The sequence below is a fragment of the Piliocolobus tephrosceles genome, chromosome 14, assembly GCF_002776525.5.
Source record: "Piliocolobus tephrosceles isolate RC106 chromosome 14, ASM277652v3, whole genome shotgun sequence".
NCBI lineage: Eukaryota > Metazoa > Chordata > Mammalia > Primates > Cercopithecidae > Piliocolobus > Piliocolobus tephrosceles.
This window is the reverse complement of record NC_045447.1, coordinates 63,484,944-63,512,508: the sequence shown is the minus strand read 5'-3', so window position 1 is coordinate 63,512,508 and position 27,565 is coordinate 63,484,944. Positions and strand designations below refer to the sequence as shown.

At 38.7% G+C, this 27,565-nt stretch overlaps 1 protein-coding gene across 3 annotated transcripts in view; it reads right to left on the bottom strand.

The window, feature by feature from the left end:
- Window positions 1-332: 332 nt before the first annotated feature.
- BNC2 (basonuclin 2) overlaps window positions 333-27,565 on the bottom strand; it is a 457,144-nt gene continuing 429,911 nt past the window's right edge. For all 3 annotated transcript variants that reach the window (XM_023197170.2, XM_023197169.2, XM_023197172.2), the window contains 2 exons: window positions 19,780-21,749; window positions 333-3,568 (listed from right to left, as the gene is read on the bottom strand). In XM_023197170.2, the coding sequence (XP_023052938.1) occupies window positions 2,908-3,568; window positions 19,780-21,749 (2,631 nt within the window). In that variant the 3' untranslated portion in view covers window positions 333-2,907. The remainder of the gene's footprint in view (window positions 3,569-19,779; window positions 21,750-27,565) is intronic.

Sequence of the window (27,565 nt, the reverse complement as noted above, 5' to 3'; positions counted from 1 at the left end):
AGCCTGGTTCATTTGCTGATGTGACCTGCTGATAGCTATGTAATTCACTCACGAGGGCTATCTGACCTTTTATTTGACATTAAATTAAACAGACTAAACATTGCTGTTGTACAAGATGAGTTCTAGTAACTCAACTGAATGTAACTTTTCAAAGTTGCAGAAATAAGTGTGTATTTATTTTCATAAAACTACATGTAGTCTATGCACACTGCAAAAGCCAGAGTTTCTATGTTTTGTTGGGATATTAAAAATATTTTCCCACCCTTTTGGAATCTAATCATTTGGTAATGGGGCAACAGCACAATACAGAGAACGCTGAGAGGACCAAAATGTTTGCAAACAAACTTTCATTATTCTTGTTCAATCTTTCACAAACATACTGTACAGAGTCTTATATGGTATAAAACAAAGGAAAACATCTGTCTATTCAATTTAACACAACACCAAAATAAAGCAATTAAGTCTTTGGGGAATTCAAAGGTACAAGAAAACGAAAATGGTTATTACTAATTTCCTCAACTTTTTACCATAAACACTTGTCATTTAACATAGTGTTTTGATATAGTTTCTTTTGTACTGCAAATACTTTTGGTCTTTCCTCCCTGTAGAACAAATGAAGAATTAAAATGAACCCCATAGCATCCTCCGAAGGAGGTGAAAAGATAAAGCTCCTAGACATAGCTAGCTTATCTTTAAGAATCTATTGTTTCTGAAATTTTCACAAATAAAAATACTGAATCCCCAACTAATGATGCTTATTTTGGGAAACAATAAATACTGTGAGGTACAATAAATCCTACAGGAATAATAACAACAGAAACATATTAACAGTTTCCTTTGGCAAATTTAACGGAAGTGAATGCTGATGTGAACATAGAAAAAATAATTACAAAAACATGAAAAATGGAAATGACATAAAACTTAAAACAAAGGGATATTTCTAACTTTTAGACTGATAAGAGAAATGTCTGAGGCCATTCAATGCAAAAAAGAAATACATTCTCTATAAATTATTGTGTACTGTTCGACAAAATATTCCTTGTTTATCTCTTCCTTTCCTCTCCACTTAAAAAAAAAAGGGGGAAAAAAAAAAAAAAGACAACAAAACAGTCTGCAATGCACACCCTAATGGTTTTGGCTGCAGACTGAACTTGAGTAAATATCATCATTTAGTCAGTATGTTGTGGTAGCTGAGGCTGCCGATGTGGTTAACCAGCTCAGGCAACATGTGTAAACATCGGAAACAAAACAAAACAAAAAAGGTTTGGAGAATAGTCTCTCCCCTCTTTCTCACTCTCAATTGCTTGGTTTCAGGCTTGCTTTCATTTCTCTCTGACAAATCGTGTGGGGAAACACAAAACACTAAACATTGAGAGATCCTAGTTTAAAATCCCCTTCTTCTGGCTTTTCAGAAACGAGTGTTGCTCAATTCAAGTTTAGCACATGTTTTCAAAGCTTCCAAGTACTGCTGCTGTTAAATGCCTTTTGATTTCGTCTACCAAACAGGCCTGAATTACAGTATGACTGCAGAATTTGCAACAAATTAGACAGCCATACAAGAGACCGACCCAGTTCAGAGGATTTCTTTTTAAAGGATAAGGGTTAGGGCCCTGGAAATGAGTGTTCAACTCTTTTACTGTATTCATCTTTGTTCCGTAGCGGGTAATTTGGGCTTTTGTATCCTGAAATATTATCCTGCCTCTGAAGAATAAATGCCTTGGCTGTTTCACACCACATAATTTTGTTTTCCTTTTATGTAACTTAACGTATAAGCAAGAAGGATGCAATGTTGATTCTAATAACATTCGGCACTTGAAAGAATCACCAAGTGTTTTTTTAAAAAGCGGTTTTCTGGTGGCCGACAAATTGGCCTGTGGTTATGTTGAGTGACTAATTGTATTTTCTTTTCTGGAAACTTGTGCAAAGTTGGCAGTTTTGTGTTAACACTAATACTTTGTTTGGCATTTGTGCCCTATACTGACCAGACCATTTTTATACAAGTGAATTTTTTTTTAAAAAAGACACTTACCGAAGTATGGCAATAGTTTAAGGATAAAAAAGAAGCATGGTTATTACACATCCCCTTGTAGTGTATGAAAAAAAGTGCATGACAGGATTTATGTACTAGTATAGGACATTTTAAAAAATCAGATCTGTGCTGTAAAGCATGCCAGCACCTCTTTATCACTATATCTAACAGGTAGTAAAAACAAGACCATGTTTTAAAAAAAAAAAAAATGTGCATTAATGCTAACATAAATGAATAGAGCTAGCCAGCAAACTATTTTTTCCTGCATATCTAACAGCTGGATGTAACTGTAAAAATTAAACAAAAAAGTTAAACAACCATCAATACAATTGTTTTACATCAATGGCCCCTCAAGGCTAAATATTTACAGGTGAATCTGCCATGCTTTAATTGAAGATTCTTTCGAAACCTTAAAAGTTCACAGAAGACAACTATAAGAAGTTCCTTTTTGTTTCTTTTTTCTTTTTTTTTTCCCTTTTATTTTTGCAGGCAACAGTCATGGGTACAACAAATTGTCTCTTTGGGGAAGACCAAGAATTATTCTGTCAAAACTGGGGCTAGTTGCACACTGTGTGTGTGTGTGTGTGTGTGTGTGTGTGTGTGTGTGTTCAAAGGGGTACTCTGTTTTCACCCTTAAATCAAAGATCCTACTCCTTTCCCAAAACTTTTATAAAGGGAAGTGAAAAAAATTCAAAAGCACCTAGTGTTTATCTTATTTATCTCAAGGAAATACGTGTGTGTGTATGGAGCCACAGAGCATACATAAATGCATGCACACACACACACACACCCCAAGTACATAAGCGCACACTGACTATGGCAGTTCAAACACGTAGGCCATCTGGTGAGAGCTGGCATTTGTAGTGTCCATTCTGAGACTAATCTACTGAAGTGAAGGGAATGTTTTTGTGGAGATTAGGGTTCTGACTGTGCCGATTTCGGCTTCGTACAGAGGAAAACATCATATTGCAACCTGGGACTTTGCACTTGTGCATTTCTCGCAAATGCACGGTTTTGTAGTGCACTCTCAGGGTCCCTTTGTTGCTGTACATTTTGTGGCAAATGTTGCACATGATCCCACCATTGCTCCCAGACAAGCTGCTGAACATAAGAGATCCTGAAACTTCAGCCCCTAGGCTGCCAGGGAGGGCAGGGGCCTCGGCCTTGTGTGCCGACTCCCCACTGTCACTCGCCCCGTCAATGTCATCGAGAAGAATCCCCTCGTCGCTGCCTGCGTCGGATTCTCTGGAGGAATGGATGCTGCTGCTGGACTGGAGGCTGGAGGTGGTGCTCAAGTCAAGGACCATGTAGTCCTCTGCCATGCCTCTCCCATACCCGTTCAGGTGGGAGTCTTCAGTCCCTGCGGGAGAGGAGGCGTCTTCCCTGACATCGAGCCCCATGGGGTGCTGGGCACCATAGATCTTCACCAAAAATTCATCGCGGAGGTCCTTGCTAAGGGAGGGCTGCGATGAGTCCAGGCCCATGTCATCGAGTTCTTTGGTCAACAGTTTACGATGCAGGTTTATGTTGGCACTGTGTCTAGGAAAACAAGAGGGAAGGGGGGGTAGGTGGATAGGGGTTGGGGAGGGGTGAGAAAAAGGAAAGCATTTTAAAATTGATTCAGCTTTCACTAGGTATCAACTAAGCACATTCACTGCTAATCACACCATTATAAAAGCAAGCATTCTCCTATATCCTCAGGATCTGGGAGTTTAGTGGTGATGGTGGGAGGTGCCATCAGGGGAACTTTCCATTAACATAATTTTTATAAGAGTAAAATCTGTCAATGGTAGGATGAATGCAAACCCATGCACCTTTTTCTCAATGATTACTGTTAGTTTTACTATGTAGCAGCATCAGCTGCAGAGAATTTCATGGCAGAGATTTTATGATATATATTAAATAGAATAAAAGAATAGAAACTTTCTGCTTCTCTAAATGGAACAGTCTAAATTTACCTAAAAACAAGAAAAAATAAACATCTTTTCTATACAGCACACACTGTATTTTGAGGTATAGGAAAAATTCATTTTTTCAAAAAGTAGTCAGGCTGGGCGCGGTGGCTCACGCCTGTAATCCCAGCACTTTGGGAGGCCGAGACGGGCGGATCATGAGGTCAGGAGATCGAGACCATCCTGGCTAACACGATGAAACCCTGTCTCTACTAAAAATACAAAAAATTAGCCGGGCGTGGCGGTGGGCGCCTGTAGTCCCAGCTACTTGGAGGCTGAGGCAGGAGAATGGCGTGAACCCGGGAGGCGGAGCTTGCTGTGAGCCCAGATCGCGCCAGTGCACTCCAGCCTGAGCGACAAAGCCAGACTCCGTCTCAAAAAAAAAAAAAAAAAAGTAGTCTAGATAATTTAGATATAACTTCAAAAAACAATGAAATCTTCCTTCTCTACCCTCCACATTTCAAGTTTTAAGGAAAAACAAAAGCTTAACAGATTAAGCAATTTGAAATAGGGTTACAGACTATCTTTTAACAACACAAATGCCTTTTGTCAGAATGATTTGGCAATCCCAGTTAAATCTAATAATAAAATACATTTACTTTTTAGAAGTATGTGCATTTTAGTGTCCAAAATATTTTCATCGAGTAATTCTACTTTAAAATTTAATTATTTAAGACAAAAACTGAAAAACAGAAACTTTTAAAAAAAATAAAATCCACCCACCTTTTAAAAAAAAGTCACACTCAACAACAGAAAAAAAAAAAAAACCCAGAGGTATAAAATTAAAACACAGTAAGTACAAAAAAAAAAAAAAAAAAAAAAAATCAAGCACAACAATAACACAGGGTTCCTCTGTTTTAACAACTGGAACCCATACTTCTTAGACAAGCAAAACTTTTATTCTACTCACTGAGTGCTTTGCTTGTATATATATATATATATATGTAGACAGGATTTGTCCCAGAGAATCCACAGGGACATCATGATTTACAAAGCCTGATATGTTATCATCTATCTGGAAACATTGTCTTTGTATTTATATCCCCCACTTATTTTTAAAGTGCCCTTGGGCATATACCTCTCTCCACCTGCAAAGGCTCACATGTTCAACAGTACCTAAATTGAAGGTTACCCTTCCAAAATATAAACGAACGTATCTACAGATAAATAAAAGCTTCTCAATACTGGTGGAAGCTCTACAGCTTGGAGAAGTAATTGTGATAAGAGAAACGACCTAAATGGCTGATATAAAGTTCAACAGACCTCCTGATTATACTTAAAAGTATGGAAGACCAAAATGCGTCATTCCATTTGGTGACAAACACGGTTGATATTTCCTAGAGATGGTTGAGAGGTATGTGCCTCAGAGACAAGAAAGGTGGGGAACACTTCTCCACCTTTCCACACAAGACAATATACAGCACTCTGGGTTTTAAGGGGCAGAGGGCAGCAGCCCTCTCCAACTGCACTTAGGAAGGCTGAGCTTACCTTGTGACAATAAGATCAGCTTTCTAATCTTTTGCTAAATCGATCACAAAAGAAAGCAAGAATAAGAGACAGAGAGAGAGAGAAAGAGAGAGAAAGAGAGAGAGAGAGAAAACAAATTCACATTCTAGACATCTGGTTTTGAAAAACGTAAACAATAAAATAGGGATTTAAAACGTTCTGATCACAAAATTATTTTCTGTCATAAGCGATCATCCCATATGCTGTCTTGATGATTTTCAGATCAGCTGTATAATCCAAAAATCATAAATCAAATTAAAATAAACCAAATTCACAGCATCATCATCATCCACAAATGAGTTTTAAACAGATGCATGCAGTGTGTGGGTATGTGAATGATAAACAGAAGTTGTCCCCACGGTCCCTGCTCTGACACAGTAATTTCCCGTTTCCTTAGTGTCAGATGCAGATGACTCCAAGTGCAGGTTGCTAAGCAAAGTGCAGGAAATGCCTACTGTGAGGTCTTTACTCTGACATGTGGGTACACCACCAGAGTTATTACAAGAATGTGGAAGTAGAGTTACGCTATGCGCTATTATTCTATTGATAAAACAATCTGCCAACTATATGCAGCTCACGAAATCCTATCCCTGTTCATTATTTTTAACACCCTCCCCCTTTCTTAATTTCACGAGCACACATTTTGCGATGACTGTAATCTAGAACTCTGTTGCTTCTCACACATCTGCAGTTACCACTTCCTAGGTTCACTGCTGAGAAAATAGCAGCCAGACACACAGCAGTTGCACCAAGACACACTGAATAAGGAAGAATAAATTAACATTGAGAAAAGGACACACTGATCACCCAGATGGACACGTCTTCCCTAAGATGACTTGTGAAATTACACATCTCCACCAATATGTTACCAGGAAGAGATTTTCTCTTCATTTCTCACTTACAGCAGTAGAAATCTGTAATCTAATTAGACAATGTACCAGCCCTCAATATCTGTCAACCAAACGATGTGCAGAAATGTGTAGACCAGCTCTGGCACTCTGTTCAACAGTGTCCCTTTTCCGCTGTCAGCAGTACTGTTGGCCTCTCCTAATATAATTACATTGACTTTTATTCAATTAAGTGCCATCCCTCGCTTCAAAAAAAAAGCTACTTTATCAATTGATTCAGGTGTAATGCAATAATAAAGATGAACTCATGGCAGTGCATTAGCTCTGCTCTTCATAACTTCAGTACACGGGTTCATTCATGGTAGTCGATTTCCATTATGCGACCACAGTTCACGAGAATTGATTCTTTTATGTTCAATTCTTAATCTATTTCATTTTTGTTTAATAATCCTCCTAAATGCCATATGCAAAACACTTGAAGTGGAGATGGGAAGGATGGACTGAGGAAAGTCTGCTGTTCACTCTCACGATAGTGGGCTTGAAGATTTTCTCACAAACTCACACCAGTATTCCTAAGGTGGAAGGAAGGAAAGCATGAGAAGGAAAGCATGAGAAGGAAAACAGACTAAAATTCTTTAGAGGGTACTGATCCTGCCCAAGAGGTTAGGGTTCAGTCTCCACAGAATGGACAAAAGACAGCACTTGATTTTAACAAAGACCTATTGTTGGACTCTTGAATCAGTCAATCCAGACCATTAGCTGTCATAAAATACTGTCCTCATGAGATACAAAGACCTAGGGTTAATAGCAATTTGAGGACTATTACAAGTTTATCAGAATCAGCAAAACTGAAGAGGTGAAAATAAAGGGAAGATGGAATAGACACAGAAAGAAATCTCACCTACTGATAATCAGATGTAGAGAGAAGACCCTAAAATGGGAGGAAGGCCAGAGAGTGCTGGAAACCGGAGGGGGACTCCCTGGCAGAGGAAGCCATACTCAGTTGTATGCAACAATTGGAACAAAGAATCCAACAAGGAACCAATTTTGAGTTCTCCAGTGATAGAGATGGTTTTTCTAGAAACAGATTTAGTGTTCTGAATATTTATCTCTAGGAAAGAGGGAAGAATTATCATTAACAAAAATCTAGACTGTATTAGAACATCTTATGTTCTATAAGAATATGAACAGCAGAAAGGTTTCTACTTGCTTTGATTTGGAAGGCAAGAAAGAAACATGCAAAGAAGTTCCTCTTACAGAAAAAAAATGACTGAAATGGAGAGAGAAAATGAGTTCATAGGTAGAAGGGATAAGGATTTGGTCTTAGTAAGTGCAGTGGTAATCATTAAGGCAGTGGTCCAAACCTTAGCCCCAGACGTTCACTTTCAAGAACATAACTAAATCTTATTCAATACTATGTGTCCTGCACATGAAGTAGAATACTCTGTACAGGGGAGATACTTAAAAGTACATTGGTTTCCCTTCCATCAATAATATGCATGAGCCTTCAGGAAGTATTTTCCAAAATATACTGTAGAAGGGAAGAAAACAATGATCCCAAGGTAGGACTCATGTAACAGAATATCCAAGGAAAGGTGGTGGCGACACAACAAATGGTGATTCTGACACTATTAATAGCCTAGTGTGTTATAAGGGAATGCCACAAAATTAGGACATGAAAAAGTCCTGTAACTTGGGCTATGCTTGGAATTACAAATGCTTCCTTTAAACCTCTGTACTCTTTCTATACTGTGAATTTACCAAAAGCTTCTTAAAGACCAAGATCACCTTTAAAAGCAAAAAGTTATAAAACCTTGGACTGGGGGGAGGGTGTTGCAGAACCAAACGTCTTTCTTCTTTGAAATGCTGAGTGGGAGTACTCTAACTGGACTAAAGTGGACTACCAGTCTTTTTCTGTTCCTTTGATGGAAACTTTACCATGCAACCACATAAGACATGAAATTCATCAAATGTAGTCAAGTAAGTGCAAATGCCCTTCAGAGAGAAAGCAAGTCTTGCCTTGGATTTCTCTTTTCTCATCACATTAAGTTAGATTTAATGTTATGTCTGGTCCATAAAAATTAAAGAGAAAGTGTTTTGAGGTTTTAAACTTGACTTTAAGATACAGGGAAGACGTGAAAAAGAAAACAAAAAACAAAACACAAGTTGCATGACCAAATTAGAAAATAAGACTGTGGCAGTCAGAGACTGAATCATGAATCAAGCTATAGGTTGCACAAAGTGTCTTAATTCTTCATCAGATTTGAACCAGTCTAAACTTACTGAATTGAAACAAAACACTTGATAATTAATTAGAATGCCTCAAGTGAAAAACAATTGAGGCCCCACTTTGGATTAGTTTTTGCCTTTATTTTCCAGCTCAACTCTGCCGTTCAACACACACACATTCCCAAATTCTCAAATGATACTGTACAGAATGATCATAATAACATATACATAGCAGATACCATATGCATGCCTACTTGTTTGTATGTATGTGTCTACATACATGTATATGGGGAGAGGGGGAGAGAGAGAGATAAATTTATATCCAGTCTGGGTAAGTCTAGATGCTAGGGTTAAGTATATTTTAGGACTACTGCGTCAACAATACTTTTGAGTAGAAATGTAAACCTGCTATCCAAATCCACAGAAATGAAACATTAAAACTTCTGCCTCTCATTAGTCCTTTTCTTATCTGGATTGCTACAATACTATCTATTACACTTACCTCAAAATTTTTGTATTATCATTTATTAATAATGAATGCTTATGGCTCTGTGCACAAAATGATACTTTTGACACTATACCTTTCTGTAAAATTAGTAGTTGTTCTACAGGTTATTATTTAAAGATTCTGTCCAAAAGATCTGAAAACCATCCCCTAGCTCAGGAAGAAAATTCAATGTGAAATTCTAGTGGGTAACACTCAAAAAGCCCCAAACGTAAGGAAGTACATATTAAATGCAAGAAACAAAATCTAAGCAAATTCTTGCAAATTAAAAGTATGAAATGCAGTCATTTCAACCCCTTTCAATATAAAACAAATCATCCATACTGGTCACGCAGGCAGTTTCCTCTACATTCAAATTATTCACTTGAAGATAAGCTCCCACCAAACTCTTTAGGGGTTTAGCTAATTTACTGCACAGATACGGCACGTCTGTTGTAATAACAGGTAGGATGTATTGGGGTCGACCATTTATCAGAATTAGACTTCTTTTCTCAATTCACAGTGAATTATGCTGCCTACACGACTCCCCTCTCTCAGAGCCTGCCATCCCCGTATGGCCCCTAATGTGGCAGGCAAACAAAATTGACAGTCTCATCTTGTCAACAAGGGGTGATTCTCCTGAGAAGCCATTTAACTTTGCAGGGGAAGCAATGTATTAATGTGCTTGTCCCAGGAATGTTAATCATCTTCAAGCTTCCGATCTAGCTTTGACGTGAACGAAATCACCAAATTTGTTTACTAAATGAATCGTAATATGCTAATAAGAAAGCATGACATATATGGAAAAGCCAAACAGATGGTTTGTTTACTCCACTTTGCAACTTTATAAATGTTGTAAGTCTGAAGACGTTAGTGAGAATTATTGGTTTGTTGGCAGAGGCAAACATGTCTTTCGCATACTAAATCTGGCGCTACAGTTAGAAAACAATTTGTCATTGCTGTGGAATGCATAAAAAATGTTAATGTAAGGATGGCATTTGGGAAGGCAGATTGGTAGATGGAAAATGTGTATGCTGGATGCTCAGGTTAAGTGTAGAATTGATATCCAGCAGCCCCGTTCCCTAACCATTTTACTTTTGAGTTGTATCTGACACATCGAGGCTTCTCAAGGGTGCTGATTATTCAGTAGGTACCTGTTGCGCTGTAATGTGAGATGAGTGTTACACTGTGAACAGGATTATGTTTTCACAGCATTTGGAAGTGTTCTCAATCAGGCAGCTCATATGGTGCTCAGTTTACTACTATTGTTGGGTAAGAAAAAGCAAAGCCATGAGCCCTGGCATCTTTTAAGGACTTACTGAGAATAAATCTGAGCTTTAATTTTGAGTTTTATATTTACCCTGGACAAATCAACCCTCAAACTTTCCATTCCTTGTTTCTTGTTTCATATAGTCTGACTTATATAAAGATTTTAGAAGATATATTTCCAAAATAATAAGAGCTAATTCTTACAGGCATGTGCCACCACGCCCAACTATTTTTTTTTTTTCGGCCAGTACAGAAGGGTTTTTGCTATGTTGGCCATGCTGGTCTTGAACTCCTGGTCTCAAGCAATCTGCCTGCCTTAGCCTTCCAAAGTGCTGGAATTACAGGCATGAGCCACTACGCCCAGCCTAAAATGGTTAATTTATGATCTTCTTAAATACAACATTCAGGATGCATGAGTTCCCCAAGGGAGGTGACAGTATTTTGTAGGACAAACAATATTATTATTTAGCTATGGCTTTATCTAGAATTCTGTGTTGAAAATGAAACTAATAAAGACACCTGAACAAGAAGAGTGAGCATAATCTAATTTACAACTTTGATTAAATGTCAAAACTACCAGCCAAAAAAATGAAAGCTTCATTTAACCAACTAGCAATGCAAGTATGCTACTAAATGTTTTAGTATTTAGAAACAGATGATTTTTGTGAAGTTCTTTTTACTTTTTATTTGCACAGGCAGAGTCTGAAATGCAGGATTTTGTATTAAAGAAGTACTTATTCCCTCTTATGTTATTAACCACTCCCAACATCCTGGTCATAGAGATACATGTTGAGACTACCACTAATCTTGTGGGATTTCCTGGTGTATCACCACACAGCACTGAACTTTTTACCCAAGAAATGAGAGAGCAAAGTGATCTAAAGAAACCACTGAGTTCATCTTGCTGTCCAAGGATCACTTTGAAGCAAGAAGCATTAGCAACTGTTCCAGCCTGGTGCTTATATCTCATTTGAAACATCTCATTCCTGACCAACAAAGAAAATTTCAATAAAGTACTTTTACTGATTTAACAACAGTGAGCTCCTGGGAATGTCAAAGTGCTAAGCCTTTTCCAAGGAGAGAAGAAATCAGCAGCTCAAATATAATTAACCTTCCATTCTCAATGCAAACTGCCACGCATAGGAGCTCTGCAGTCTATTAGTGAAGTTATAATGGCCAACAGGCAGAAGCAAAATTGGTCAAAAAGTTGGCTGCTGCTGTCATATTTTTGGAATTATGATTAATGGCACTAATAATGTGGATGATTACTGATATGTGTATCTCCAGCAGTTTATCATATTGCTTTGGCTGCCTACGTCCACAATAAACAGGATGCTATCATTTACCTCTTTATTGAAGGCAATCCTTCTCTTGAAGGAGCATATTCTAATTACTTCGTAATGTTTTATGTCTTAAACATTTTGCAGCTCTGGACCTTGCCAACTGCTTCGTGTCTACCATTGATTAATTACTGAATGTTTAATCAAAATTTAGAAACTAATGTAGTCATTTATGAGCACACTGCAGTGCCAAAGTAGTTAGGCTTTGCTCCCAAGTTTGGAGAGTGTTGGGTTCAAAATCAAATCCCAGTCATGTATGAGGATCCAAGAATTTCACCTTGGGTGCTCTGAAGTTGCCAATTCCATCTCCGCTGATGAATGGAAGGTAATCTAACTACAGGGTAAACAGCATCTTTACCTACCCTGTCTTCACTGGATTTCCCTTTCCTCTTTCCTCAGTTCCCTGATCAACCGAGCACCACTGTTAGCTGTTGCTGAGAACAAGAAAGACCTCGTGAATACCCATCATGAGAATATAGTTTTGAAGTGGTTAAACAAGTGAAAAATAATTTGCTGGGACAAATACATAAGTTTTTTTTAATGTGGATTTTTTATGGTACTGTCATACAACCATTCACCGTTGAAGTTAAGTGTTTTTTTAATACCATTACTGAACTGCTGAAATGGATGCTAATATAGCTTGGAGTGCTAATGTCAAGTCCTGGTAATAAAAAAGACAGACTGCTGAATGAAATAATTTCAAGTAAAAAATAGAACAAAAGTGCTCTCTCTCTTGCTCTCCACTTTTATTGAATTGGGACTGACTGAGCCAATTGCTTTAGAAGTCTGTAAAACACAATTACGAGTGAGTGAACTGACCCACCAGTGCCCCCTCAGTGACAGAGCAGACTAAAAAGGCAGCAGAGTTAGAGTGGCTCCCCTCCGCTGGCCATCAGACCTACAAGGCTACCAGCTGCAGTTCTGTTGTTCTTGGTGCCCCAATGGGTCTCGTTTTACTTACGAAATCTTATTTCCCATCAATGTGATAAAGTTACTTCATACATCACTCTCTAAGATGTAGATGTCTATTCTGGCAATTAAGAATGATCTGTCTTTTGATATTCTTATTTATGTGGATGTTTATGTATAAACACACATATACATTATGTGGATGAATTTAGATGAGAACATTAGCACAATTTTTGAATGGCTGGTAATAATTCAGATTGATATATGCAATAGCAATATTGAGGCACCGTTTACATATATTCTGTTAGAAACACTTGTCTTTTTTTTCTTTCCTAAGGTAAAGTCAAAATTAGAGCAAGCAACAAAAAGAATTAAACTAGAAGTGGGTAACATTTTTCCCCCCTAGTTAATAAAAGAAGTAATAAACTCTACAAAGTACTAGAGTTAGGATCACTAACACTTTAGGCATAACAGCTTTTTACCAGGAATTTACAACTCCTGTTTTAATTCAAGCAGCTTGCATTAGGACATAAAATCTAGGTATATTTTAAAAGTGTAGTTTTATGTGAAATAACTGAAGAAAAATTGTCCTTTCCTAAAAAGTATTCTTTCTTCCTTGTCTCAGCTTGCCTGCCTCTCCCTCACACACGCATCTTGGCACTCAAGAATCAAAGTTACCAAATTCCTCTTTTATGACGTTGCCATTTTTTGGCAAGGACAAGCTTCTTTCCAATTCTGCCACATTCATTTATTTGAAGCTTGTGGGAGTCTTACGGCAAGCACATTATTTCTGAGAAGGCTTTAAAAAAAGAAGAACAAATGCTTCATTGCTAAACCTTCATTATGAAATTTAGGCAAAGAAGGTATCCCTTCCTCTTAGCACAACCACGAATGATCACTTACAGCAGAAGGGTTGACAGCAGCCTTTCACCTAAGACAAAACTGAACTTACCCGAGTTATACAAGTGAATGTTAATGTACATGTACGGTCTTACCACCCTCTTCTGGGTAGAAAACACCCTATGTTTTTTAAAAACAGAAGATGGGCTACAAAAATGAGCCTCTCAAAGAAATGGTTAAATATAAGAAAGATTCACACCAATAAAGTCTGTGAGAAGGTCAGATAGATTCTGAGGGACGTGGAAATCAGGAAGACCCTTTCAAAGTGGTCTCATCATGAAAAATACCACTGGTGCAATCAATATGTGCATTCTGCTCAGATATTTTGGCCTGAATTTTCAAGATAATGCTGGCAAGAACAGTAGATTGTTCCTTTATGAGGAAGGTAAAAATAAGAGCTATATAGAAGCATTATGTATGTGCAACAGAAGTTATAATTCCACAAGAGACTTAATGTTAACTCCCATCAATAGAAATTTGTAAAAATCTCTTTGCATCATGAAAAGGAAATCATTCATCAGCCATGAAGCTCTGTGGTCTATTTGGTACACAGTTCTGAAGACGGGGGAAATGACTGGTGTGGTTCTTGAAGTGGAGGAGTGAAAGGTCAGCAGAGGCTTAAATGAGCTTGTCTTGCATCCAGCTGGGCCAGCAGGAGGTCATTAGGAAGATCCGAGGCTCACTTTAGGCTTGACAGAGTCTCTCTCCACGATACAAGGAGACCGTTTTGCTCACTGCTCTTCTCCCAGTATCTAAAAAGAACCCCAGGGACAGGAATGACACTGAAGTTTATCTTACTACCAAAGTTTTGCTTCAGGAGGGCACAACTAGCAAGTACGCAGGAGGGGGATTTATTTTGTGTGTTTGCTTCTGATGGAAAGTAATGGAGATAAGTACAAAAGGTTTATTGAACTGGCTCTATTGTGAAACCAAATAGAGTAGCAGGGAAAAAAAACAACAACTCTTCCTTAACATTTAGAAGTCAGAGGACCTGCACAACTTCACGTTATAAGAGAATTTTAGAAATGGAGACTTGCAGTTTGATTGGCAATGAAATGAAACAGCTAATGCTTTAAAATGTTCTCCTCTTTTACTTGGAGGGGATTACCACATCGTATTTGACAGCTAATTATATTAGGGCAAATATACTAATAGTTATCTTGAATTGGTGCTAAGTAGCTCATTTCTTAGAGGTATTACCTGGTGAAATCCTGTGTATTTACTGAAAAGCCCTCCCTAGAAAAAGTTCTGTATAAGTTTCCAAACATAGAGAATCATGGAAAAAATGGATGTTGCTATGCTGAGAAGGTGGTAACAGGAGGTAGGTAACATGTTCTCGCATCTTCACCTCTGTTGTTAATGTATGCAGTGGCTCATCAGAGGTAGCTCATGTTAATTTATTCCTGCACACCTGTACGGGGCTGGAAGTCAGGTAATCAGACCAGCTAAAACCATACATTTCTGCTTTTTAGCTACAGCTACCCAGAGGCCTATAGAGGAACAAATTTAGTTCTGGAGACATCAGCAGGTTTTAATAAACCAAATACACATGTCTTCCTCCATAGGAATAGAGAAGTTTCCACGTTTAGATGTGGACTGATTAAACTAGCAATCAAATGGAAGTTTCACATGTGACACCAATGGTTGCCTCGTATTTATTTATAAATCACCCTCAGCAAATATAATTTGGTCTTTAAATTTATTCATAGGGCTAAATCATCTTTCTACAACTTGAAGATCAAACATATATGCTTACCTTTCTGATAAAAAAAAATTTAAGACAAACCTTGACAACTAGCAGCTACTACTCTGAGAAGAAAGGAACAAAGATGGTAAAACTCAAGTAGGATGAAAAAGAGACAATGACTTCTTACTATACAGGTCATCTAGTTGCTGAGTATAAAGTCTTCATTTTAGATGGGATTTTAGAACTGCCAATCATTAAGACAAATATGAATAGATTTTAATCTATGAGCAAATGATAAGGAATATTAGGAAAGAGAACAGAAGGTATTTGTTATTTTTCTTCCAGAATAAAAACCAAATTAACTTATAAGTAGGCTCCCCTTCAAAATGAGTGACCTATGCCACTCAGGTCCTGGGGATCAAAAATCAAGTCAGAATACGAGAAAGGATGAAAGGTCAACTACACCCAGCTAATTCTGACTATCAGGCTCTCTTCAAGAGAATTTCCTGTATGAAGACGGCAGGTTCCAGGCCAGTTAGAATTTCCTCTTCCTAGGAAAGATTTCATATGTATACTTCATAATGGAGGGGCAGCCTCCTGTTCCTTAACAGAACAGCAGCTCAGCAGCAGACAGATCAAGGGATAAACAAGAAGGAGGAAAGGGTCTTTAGAGACCTCAAAATCGAACACTACACTTTGTTATCAGGATATACTTGAAGACTTTAGCAGTCACCTTAAAGCAGCAGTCCCCAAACTTTTTGGTAACCAGGGACCAATTCATGGAAGACAATTTTTCCACAGACGTGAGTGGGGGGTATAGTTTTGGGATGATTCAATGATTCAGGCACGTTACATTTATCATTAGAGATTCTCTTAAGGAGTGTGCAACCTAGATCCTTCACGTGCATATTTCACAATACGGTTTGCACCCCTGTGAGAATCTAATGCCACCACTGATCTGACAGGAGGTGGAGCTCAGGCAGTCATGCTCGCCCGCCCACTACTCACCTCCTGCTGTGCAGCCTGGTTCCTAACAGGCCATGGACAAGTACTAGTCTGCAGCCGCGGGGTTCGGGACCCCTGCTTTAGAGCATCAGAGTTGTCTACAGAGAAAATTATTTACATTTCACTTCTATCACTCAGAATAAAAATTATTCTAACAGCTACCTAGTTACAAAGATGAATCACACTTTGTGTGTATTAGCTTACTCTCTGTCCGTGTGGAATGGTCCTCTTGGCTTCTGAATTTGTTAAACACATACTCATTTACAACTATATAGAAAAGAATAGATTTGACGCTGTTGCTTGGAATCTTTAGTCCTAACAAATCTTGCATGTGTCTCTTCCCTTCCTCTGTGTCACTTTACACAAACAGCATTCTTGCTTTTCAAAAATCTTCAACTTGATCTTATAAAATCTAGAATGACCACCAACAAAGGACCTGGTAATCTTTGCTAATTAACTGCCAAACCTAAAACGTAGTATTTAACATCTTTCTACTTCCCATCTTACTAACATGCCTATCTGGAGACCAAAAATGCAACTACCTCATGTATAACCACTTTGGAAGAAGCCCAGGCAGACCTGTGTAAAACTCCTCCAAGGTGTTCGAATCATGAAGAAGTCTGCTTTTATAAACAGAAGGAAGAGGGCAATTCTGTTAGCTTTATGACAGGAATCTTAGAAACCCTATAGCCCTGCACACTTCAGCCCCCACTCAAAATCCCCTCTAATGCTTTATTTGCACAAGGAAGACATTGTGGAGTCAAGGATGGATGAAACTGAGACTCTGGGGAGAGGAAAGAAATGGGTCTGAGGACAGCAGGATTAAAGACAAAGGAGGGTTTCTGTTTGAGAAGGTCTGTTGGCTCAAGAAAAAGGTAAGAAAACTTGTCTTAGCTTCACAGCAAATTAAAAAGGAAAAAACAGGGAGACAAACTTCCTGGGGTTCTTGTGACTAATAAAGTAAAAGTGAAGAGACAGGAGAAGGTAAGTCTAAGAGACAGATCAGAAATGTAATCCAAGAGGCTTTGTGAATAACGAGATTAAATCACAGGTTGACATTCATTGACGAAATGATAATAAAAGGCTGAAACAGGAATACAATTATGTTTCACAGTTCACTCTGCTGAGATGCAGGAAGAGGCAGGCACCCCAATGGCATCACTGGTTATTTGGTGTAGCTAAACTCATAACATTATGTTAATTCAAGTCATAGACTCAAACAAGATGAAAACTTTTCTTAAGAAAATATAATGTCAAAATTAAAGTATCAGAACTTGTGTGTTTATAACCTAGGATCAAAAGAGTTGTGTATTGTTAAAAAGCAAAATGTCAAGTAAGAATTTAAAAAGTTTCTATTCTACAATTTTTGCAATCTGCTTTTCCATTTATCTTATGTGATAAAGCTCCAAAGTGAAAAAGATTGGACACACTGTGATTTCAGCCAAATGAAATGTATCAACTGTCTTCTAAAGCTTGCTATCTTCTGCGTGACTGAACACCCTGGGAGCACATCTGTACTCTTCTTCCCACCTAGAATATCCTCATCATCCTAGATGTGGCTCTAAACTTATATATGGTTAGTCACGCACTACAATCCTGATACCTACAATAAAAAATGAAAATGAAGATTGAAATATTTTCCTGCTATCAATAAATGTTCTTCCTCAGACAAACCAATAAGCAGTACCTCAACAGTACCTCCTTATGTGTTAAGACATAAACATATGAGCACTTGCGTTTTCTAGGAATTTTACATAAATGAAGGCTTCAAACGTTGGGTGTGTAGCCTTTTGGTCTCACAGCTATTTATTCCCGTGCTATGACTTGCAATATTTTCAGCAAACCAACTAAAACTGTGACAGGAATTCATGCAATTAAGATTAAATTTTGGCTTGTCTTCAAACACTCCATTTCCATAAATATTTTATGCAAGTTTTCGAGTCTTTTATTTTTGTTTAAAAAAATGCAATGCATTAACCTCATTATTAGTAGTGTACTATCTCAAATTTAAAAGAATGAGTATTGCTCACAACTTGGGGGAGGTTGGGTACAGTATTTTATTATTCAAAATATAGCCATCTTATCTGATGTATTCTGGGACTGTCAATGATACCTTGGAACTGAAATAACATGACTATAAACTACTTTTACAGAACAAAGTAAATGGGGGTGGGAAAATCATTAAAAAATGGTTTCTCCTCAAAGCATGTTTTGGGTTGTATAAGAAAGTTACTTATTTTTCTTAAAGATTTTGCTTTTCAAAGATTGGCCCTCTTTTATTTCAGTAGAAAGGTAAAAAATATTCTTCAAACTTTTATTTAAAAAAGGACTGATCTCCAAATATGAAGACAAAACAGAATATTCCAGAGACAGGACACTACTTTTCGGTGGTATGTTTAATGTTACTTTGCCAAAGAACTCTACGCAATTGACAAGCACTAGAATTACTGCTTACTAGTGGTGGCTCTGTAGAAACTTTCTAGTTAATTTAATGTGTTTCTTCCATTGATTTCCACTATGTTATAAAATTTTCTCTAAAATATTTTTAAAAGACAACGTAGAACCAAAAACCACACCTGATATAATGGTTGAAGAACTAAACTGGACTGTGACCCAAGTCAGGCTGGTGGTGTATTATGTAAATGATCTGCTCACAAGCTTATCTCAACAAATGCAGGATAATCGCACTATCCTGCCACTGACCACCTTGACACATTCCATTTATATTACATTTTCTTGAGGATTAATAAAGAACTTTGTAGGTTTAGGACCAGCTGCTTCTGTTTAAGCCCAACTGTTTCAGGGCTGCAACTACATAGCAAGAGTGTGATATCATCTGAAGGCTGGACATAATACATTCGTGCTGGTCCTCAAAGTATATGCATGCCTCCCCTTCTGTGAATAATCCCCATGGTAGACTATAGTTTAAAGATGTGCTCAAAGCCATTATGAAGTTAAGATAAAGAAACCCACACCACCATACCATTTTCCCACATCAACAACTACATCTGTCCCATTTCCTTCTGATATTTTCATGACTCTTAAAGAATTCAAGGACACACTAAATACTCATGTAAGGAATGATAACATTACTGGTTATACCTACGGAGATGCAGGCTGTCTCGATGTCCTGGACCTATGGTTCTTTCCATCCGTAAATTTCTGTTTCTATATTGGATAAATATGTGTGTATGAAGATAATATATTGATTTAATCAAAAAGCCACATGGCAAAGCAGAAATATAAATATATAAAAATATATATAACGGAAGCTGCGGCTTCTAAGTGAAGGTTCACGGGGAAGCAGGGAACCGTGTACATAGTTAACTTATTCACACCTAGATGCATGAAAACACATACACACACATATACACAGCACAGAGAAAAATGGCGTGCATTACGGGTAAGATGGCACATGATTCTGCATGCTTAATCATCACAAGCACCAACTGCAACAATCCTTCATGAGCATGGCAGTCTAGTTATCACGTGATTACTGTGGACAATCTTTACAGTGCATCAAAAACATCTAAGTTGGATTTCTTTTAGTGTGAAGTCCAACATGACTGAAAACTGGCACCCTCCACCCCCAGCAGGAGCAGCCAATGGAGATTTACTGACCTGTCTCTGCTTCGGCGAGAGGGGAATGCAGCATTGCAACCAGCCACTGTGCAGACGTGCATCTCTTTCAAGTGAACATTCCTGTAGTGAAGTTTCACACTGTAGGAGCTTTTGAAACTCTTCTTGCACACATAACATATTTTGGGGTCTGGGCTAGAACACAGGTCACCTTCTGGGGAGAACTTTTGAGGGCTGCCATAATTCAGAGACGATGTAAAGCTCTCATGCAGGGCGGCCATGCTGGCACCCCCACCGTTGTACAGTCCATACTGGCTCATGTAAAACATGTCATAAGTGGGGTCTGTAAATTCTTCCTTCACCTTGATGATGTCCTGGTGAGAGGGCTCACTGTGGTTCTCATCAGGCCTCTCACTATTCATCAGGACTTTTTCACTCACTTCGCTGTGAATGTGCTCATCCCCTTCCATGGATTCCTCGCCCAGTTTGGGCTCCGAAGACTCAGACTCGTTCTCATAGTCCCGCTCAGGCTCTTGGTCTTCAGAAGTCATGCTGTCGGCCCTCCTTATTTCAGTCCTTGAAATGCACCGGGTCCTGTTATGCTTAGAAAAGTCCTTCACAGACATGCCTGGGCTCATCTCCTCTTGGGAGTGACAATGATTGTCATGGCTCATGTCATTGACCACAGCTCCACCATCATTGGGGTCATCATCTTCATCATCAAACTCATCGGCGGTATCAATAATTTCCTTCTCAATCTTCACAGGCATGCTTGACTTCCTGGGCTTTTTCTTGGGTGCCAGGTCAGCACTGGGCTCATGGGTGGCCATCATCACTGCTGGCACTACTGGCTCAGAGGGTGGCGGGGGGTGCTGCTCTATGGTACCACTGGTTGGAATGATGGGACTGGTTGGGAGGGAGGTTGGAGGACTCACCATTTCCCCTGGAGTGAGTAAACTTCTATAAAATGGAGGAACTGGTTGTACAGTCTTTAGCCCAGAAAACACCAGCTGGCTAGGGAGAGGATTTTGCAAGACAGGGTCTAGAGGGGGAGTGGTAAAACCCATTGGGGGCCGGCCAGGGCTTGTGAGTGCCAGATTTGATTTTGTACTTGCTATGACAGGGGTGGCAGCTCCTGAGGTGGCCCGAATTAAATCTTTATCTCGGTTATTCCTTAGCATAGGCATGTGAAGGCGAGGATTGGGGTTTGCACTGTGGCGATTACGACTTCGGAGGGAGCTAAAGACCATGTTGCAACCTTCAATGGTGCATCGATGTTTGATCTTCAGGTGAACAGCATTGTAATGAATTTTGAGAGTACCTTTGTCATAGAATGTCTTCCCACATGCATTACAGAACACTCTTCCCTTCCTAGAGGCTGACCCCATCCTTCTCATCCGATGAATCCGGAATGAGCTTTTTGGGTGTTCAGTTTTAGTTAAATCACTGACTGGGGCAGAATTCTGAATGGGAGAGACACAGGCTGGCTCGGTTTTGGGCTCCACATTAGTAATGCTGGTCAGGGCATTTCTATTGGGTGTTTGATCATTCTTATAAGGTGTGGGAGAAACTTCGGATTCACTGCTCTCATTATATTCATTCTGAGTTGAAAGGCTGGGTTCCCGCAGCCTCAACCCTGGTTGCTCTAACAGTAGCCCATTTGGAGGCAACCCTAGCAGTGGCGCTGAGACAGGGTTTATGTACTGGAATGGAAGGAGAAATGCAAGGCTGTTGGGGATGTTTTCGAAGTGATGAATGCTGGAAGGATTGCTATTCTCTAAGTGAGCAAGGAGGCTGGGACTCCTGGTGCGATTATTGCTCTCAATGAAAGTCCTTATATCTGAGTCTGTCTTTGAAGATGGTACAGCCACGGCCTGCCCTTCTTTCTCCTGAATTGCCATCAGCTCCACAATGGATTTGGTTTCTCCAAACCGCAGAAACTGCTGAAGGGTGATGATTTCCTCTTCTCGAGACATGATGGCCCAGCGGTCCAGCACCTTGCCAGCAGCATCCTAGAGGCCACATCAAAGAAACAACAAAGACAAACACAAAAACTTATTGATTGTGCATAATTATTCAATGCAACTGAAGGTGCTCTGTGTGCTCATAAAACACCGAGAGCAAGAGCAGGAAACAACATGCAAGCACTGTTAATAAAAGTCAACCCACAAAGCAAACTTTTCTGCCATGCAAATGTAGTAATTAGAGTCACAGTTAGAGAAACAGATTGAGTTTAATAATGTCAAAGCAAACAAAATGTAGACCACTGGGGCTCTGTGATCTAAAATGCCTTCAGTACTGCTTTTTTTTTTTAACAACAATGATCTATATACTATGCAACTGTTTAGCATATATTAGTACAACATGTGAACTCCTGCTGTGAAATCCAACATAAATGAAAAAAATGTTACCTTAGTCCTTATTAAATAGTGATACTATAGGAAGGAATTAAGTACATTTTGTGAAATTTACTTCTTCAACATAAGCAGACATGACACTGGATTCAATGATGAAAATTCCTTTAAGTAGGAGTTAAGTGAATTTCTGAATCAAAAAGATGAATAAAGTAGCATTACCCCTCATATCTTGTTACTAAACTGTATCTTTTTTTTTTTTGGAATGGCTACATTTTAGTATCATTTAATAGCAGGCAATTTCATAAGGAAGAGTAAAAAAAAAATCACACATAAAAGGTAATTGTACTTTTCCTGAAAATTGGTTGTAATCCTATGATTCAAAGTTTGAGTTAGACTTAATGTATTTGACTTTTTATGATCTTGTTATAAATGACAGTCATAGATATCTAAAAAGTAAACATGTGATGGATTTAGATAGAATAAATGTGTAAAAAGTTGTCTCTCAGCATCCTCCTCTGATAGCAAAGGGAGTCCACAGAGAATACACATCAGTAATCACCAGACTATGTGTTGTTAAATATACATTAAAAAGCATTTCACACTTTCATTTTTGCTAGTAACTATGAGATTGGCCTGGAGGTAGGACTTTAAAATCCTGCAATGTAATGTCAGGCAATCCATTTCAGCATGGATTGAGAGAAATCTATTCAAACACTTAAATAATGACTCCATCACTTTCTAGGGCACCATTTCTTCCCATTGGGACAGCACACTTTGCATCCCTCTGTGAATGACACTTGCCCCAACCCTGATCATAAATTTAAGAAAGCATAGTATCTTCTTAAAAACAAAATGACAAGATACTTATTAATTACAAAGGGAAAATCATAACATTATCATGGAAAAACCTAACAGACCCTACCTTAAAAGGGTGATCAAATTTACCACCGTGAGTGGAAATCACGCCATCATGTACCGCTCGTTAGGACACACTAAGAAGGGCACAACATCACTTTTGTGGCAGTCTTCTAATGATACCGTTTGGCTGTGTCCCCACCCCAATCTCAGCTTGAATTGTAGCTCCCATAATCCCCAAATGTCATGGGAGGGAGCCGGTGGAAGTTAGCTGAATCATGGGGGTGAGTCTTTCCCGTGCTGTTCTTATGACAGTGAATAAGTCTCATGAGATCTAATGGTTTTATAAAGGTTTTATAAAGTTCCCTGCACATACTCTTGCCTGCTGCCATGTAAGATGTGACTTTGCTCCTCCTTTGCCTTCCACCATGACTGTGGGGCCTACCTAGCCATGTGGAACTGTGAGTCCATGAAAACTCTTCCTTTAATGGACAAACACACTGTAAAAACTTCACAACCTCAAGTCAATCATCAGAAATCATCAGGCAAACCAAAATTGAGGGGCATTCTACAAAACAGTAGATGGTACTCTTCAAAGTGTAAAGTTCAGGAAAGATTTATTAAAAATAAAGAATGGTTCCAGATTAGAGGGGACTAATCAAATATAGTTGTGTGATTCCAGACCAGAAAAAAGACATTAGTGGGAAAATTAGCAACAATTGAATAAAGTCTCTAGATTAGTTAGTAATATTATACCCATCTGAATTTTCCAGTTTCAGTCACTGTGCTTTGATTATCTAGAATGTTACACTAGAGAAAGCATGATTAGAGGCATAAGGGATCTGTACAGCTTTTGCAAGGGAAAAGTCTCTCCTCAACCTGTGGACGTAAAATTCTCTCTGAAACACCGCCCTATGGTCTGAATCATCATAGCTAGTTTGATTAAGTGGGTATTTGTCATTTACTTGAATTACTTTTTTAAAAAAGCCCTGATACATTATGTGCCCCGCTTTGTAAGGCTCACTCCTAGCATCCTACCATTTTACATAAAGAATATGTGTGAGTACGTGCATGTGGGTGTCCACTCCTATGAAAACTGTCAAACACATAAGGGTGCAGGTATATGGCAACCCCAGATGATCCTGAAGTCCTGCCATCAGCATTTTCAAAGCCTCACTCATAGCAGTTGGTATCGTTCACATCCTACTTTTGGAACAGGGGTAACGTGGAAGAATGTTGGTGCTATAGGTAAATAGAGAAATAATTTGTGATTTTTAATAGATTACCTCATTTGACCCCTATCATAACTTCCAGAGCTCAGAGAACAGATGAGAAATCAGGAGAGAAGAAAGCTAAGATAGGTTGTTAAGGTTGCCAAGATACTAATTTGAGGCCCAGGAGTTGAACATAAAAATTCTGACTCTAAGTTCAGAATGTGTCCACAGTACTCAGTGGCTCTCGTTCCATGATGCCATTTCCCAGGTAAGCCCATTGAGTTTGTGGTAGTAAAGAGCAGGACTTCTGAGGAAGTCTTTCTCTAGAATGCTATAATGTCCTCTTCTGTACCATCTTTCTTGTACCATCAAATCTACTCTCTTGAGTGTTCTTTTACAGAGCCTTTCACTGCGGATTAATTTCTCAGGCTGAGCCCCAATCTGAGCAATGTACAGTCATATCTTCTCCAGGTTCTTTCAAGGTAGCCTGTAACTAAATCTACATGTCAATGAAGTACTTACACAACTGACAGCCTCTGGTATTAAAATGCACCTCAGAAACCACAGCAACTGAGCAGTCCCACCTGAGGCATCTCATTTCCATCACCCTTCTGTCTTCTTTCTCCCAACAGTACAGAGCAGTCCCAAATGGTTTCTCCTGGCCCGCCACAATGCCTGTTACTATTTCTAAAACTACTGCCTTTCAGACTGTCTTCTAGCACTCAGTTGTTGTCTCTGCTAAAATGGAGTCTGTTACAGTAAACCACTTGCTTCTGGTGAAAGAGATCCAGGTAAGTATGAGTTAGAACTCTGATAGTTCCTGAATCATAAAAGAGAAGCTTCATTTACAGTGGCAATAGAAGCAGCAATTTATACTTACACAGATAAACAACAAAGCATATTTGCAAACAAATATACTTAAGAACGGGACACACAGCTCCGTAACACCAAACTAGAGTCCCCTTGATAGTGCCATAGGTGTCCTTTCCAAAGAAGTCATCATTGGCTGGGTGTTGTGGCTCATGCCTGTAATCCTGACATTGAGGAAGGCCAATGTGGGAAGATGGCTTAAGCCTGAGGCAACATGGCAAGACCCTGGCTCTACAAAAATTAAAAAACTAGCCAAGTATGCTGGTCCGTGCCTATAGTCCTAGCTAGTTGGGACTTTGAGGTAGAAGGATTCCTTGAACCCAGGAGGTTGAAGCTGCAGTGAACCACGATAGTGCCATTGCACTCCAGCCTGAGCAACAGACCAAGAGTCTGTCTCAAAAAACAAAAAGTCATTATCAATTTGATCAAGAGTATCTAATTCATCACATTTATAAATGCAGAGACTGCAACAAGAAACAAATTGATCTTATACAACCTAACAAGTATGCAAGCTGGATGCTAAGAATGGCTACCAGTTTTACTGTATCTTTGACTAACCTGGTTGAAGGGAGTTAGAAAGCATCCAAGGGAAAACAGAAATGCCAAGGTTTTTTCTGAAGATCTTTGTGATAGAAATAAGTATGTTTTGGTACTGTGATTCTGAAACACTGGTTTAAGACTCTTCTGTGAAGGTAACGACCTCTATGCATGGTCTATACTGCTATTCAAAAATGGACCAATGTCAGTTGGATGGCTTTTTTCTTTTTTTAACTCATCTGCAACAAAAGTAGCCATCTGGAAAATTTAGGACAACTGGACACTGCTACAACAACTAAAGTCATGACACATTTTTTCAGTCAATTTATGTTTATTGCATTTAACTTAAGCATTGGAAAAACTAGTCCTCCTCGCAAACAGTGTAAATGGTCAAATAAACTTTACAAAAGTAAATTAGAGTTATAAAAAGAATTAGGTATTATCGTGGAGCAAACACTAATAAAACAAAAATTCAGTCTGTTAGGCTAGGATGAAGATCCCAACTACCAACCAACTCATACTGGGCCACTGGTCTTCTGCATGAATAATATGTTAACATCAGAGTATATAACTGAGCTCTTGGCCCTCCATGCAGTTTTGTAGTTAGTGAGTCAATTATTTTAGGTTTTCCCATTTGTAACCAGAGTACAGTGACTTTTAACCCTTCAGGTTGAAAAATGTTATTGACAAAATGAGGATAAGATTTACCATGTCAAGTTAAATGCAAGGTATTATTATGTGTTGATTTCCTGTGAAAATAACTGGCTATACTGTTAATTAAAAGTTGAGTAACACCAAATAATATAGACTTATAAACCAGTTTTACTGGGTTCAGAAAAAGTATAAAAGACTTAAAATATTTACATCTACACATTTGAAATAAAAAGACTTCCTTTTGTTGCTTCATTGGAACTGGTGATTATCACTCGTAGAAATCTGGCACCCTGTTCCTGTATGGCTCTGCCAAGTGACTTTTTAAAACGTTTTGTTGTAGGATCAAATGCATGGTTTAAATGGTTTTATTTGAGTCCTTTTCCACATCAAAGCATTTTAATGGTTTGTAGTTTTAAAATCAAAGTAAAAAAAAAGGTTGATTGGTTTCTCTTACTGGGAAAGAGGGATAGTAGGGAAGGAATGGATGTGAAGAGATGGAAGAGAAACCAAATAAGGGGCTTTGGGATAATCAGACTGGCGAGGGACCTCAGGCTCAGTCCAACATGGAATCCACCTATGTTCATGGCAGGCTACAACTCACATCACAGCACATAGGAAAACAACTGCTTTCTTTCTGTCCAAGAATGGAAATGAGGAAGAAACACTGCACAGAGCACAGATCTAAGGCCTCTTTGCTCCAGTAGTCAAATTGTTAAGAAATAAGCAGCCAGGCACGGTGACTCATGCCTGTAATCCCAGCAGTTTTGGAGGCAGAGGCAGGCGGATTACTTGGGGTCAGGAATTCGAGACCAGCCTGGCCAACACAGTGAAACCCCATCTCTACTAAAAACACAAAAAAATTAGCCAGGCATGGCAGAGGCCACCTGTAATCCCAGCTACTTGGGAGGCTGAGGCATGAGAATCGCTTGAACCCAGGAATTGAAGGTTGCAGAGTAAGACTCTGTCTCCAAAAAAAAAAAAAAAAAAAAAAAAAGGCAAAACAAGAAGCAAATATTTTAAGTGTAAAAGATTCAATTATATGAACTTATTTTCAGTCAAGTTTAAGGCATAATTTAAAGGAAAATACTCAAATGATTAGCTAAAAACGGAAAGTATTTCCCCCTTGATATAACTGTAGAGCTTTTAATTAAATGACACTGACCTGCAGGGACTGCTGACTACCTAAAACAAAATCAGAGTTTTGTGAGGTGTGTTTATTTTTTCATGTCTAGATTGGCACAATGTGCTATCTTAAGAAACTGTTTCATCATAACCACACTGGCAATTTATTTTCATAACCAGTTTCCTGTTGTACTTTTCTAGTCTTTTTCCTTCTGTGTT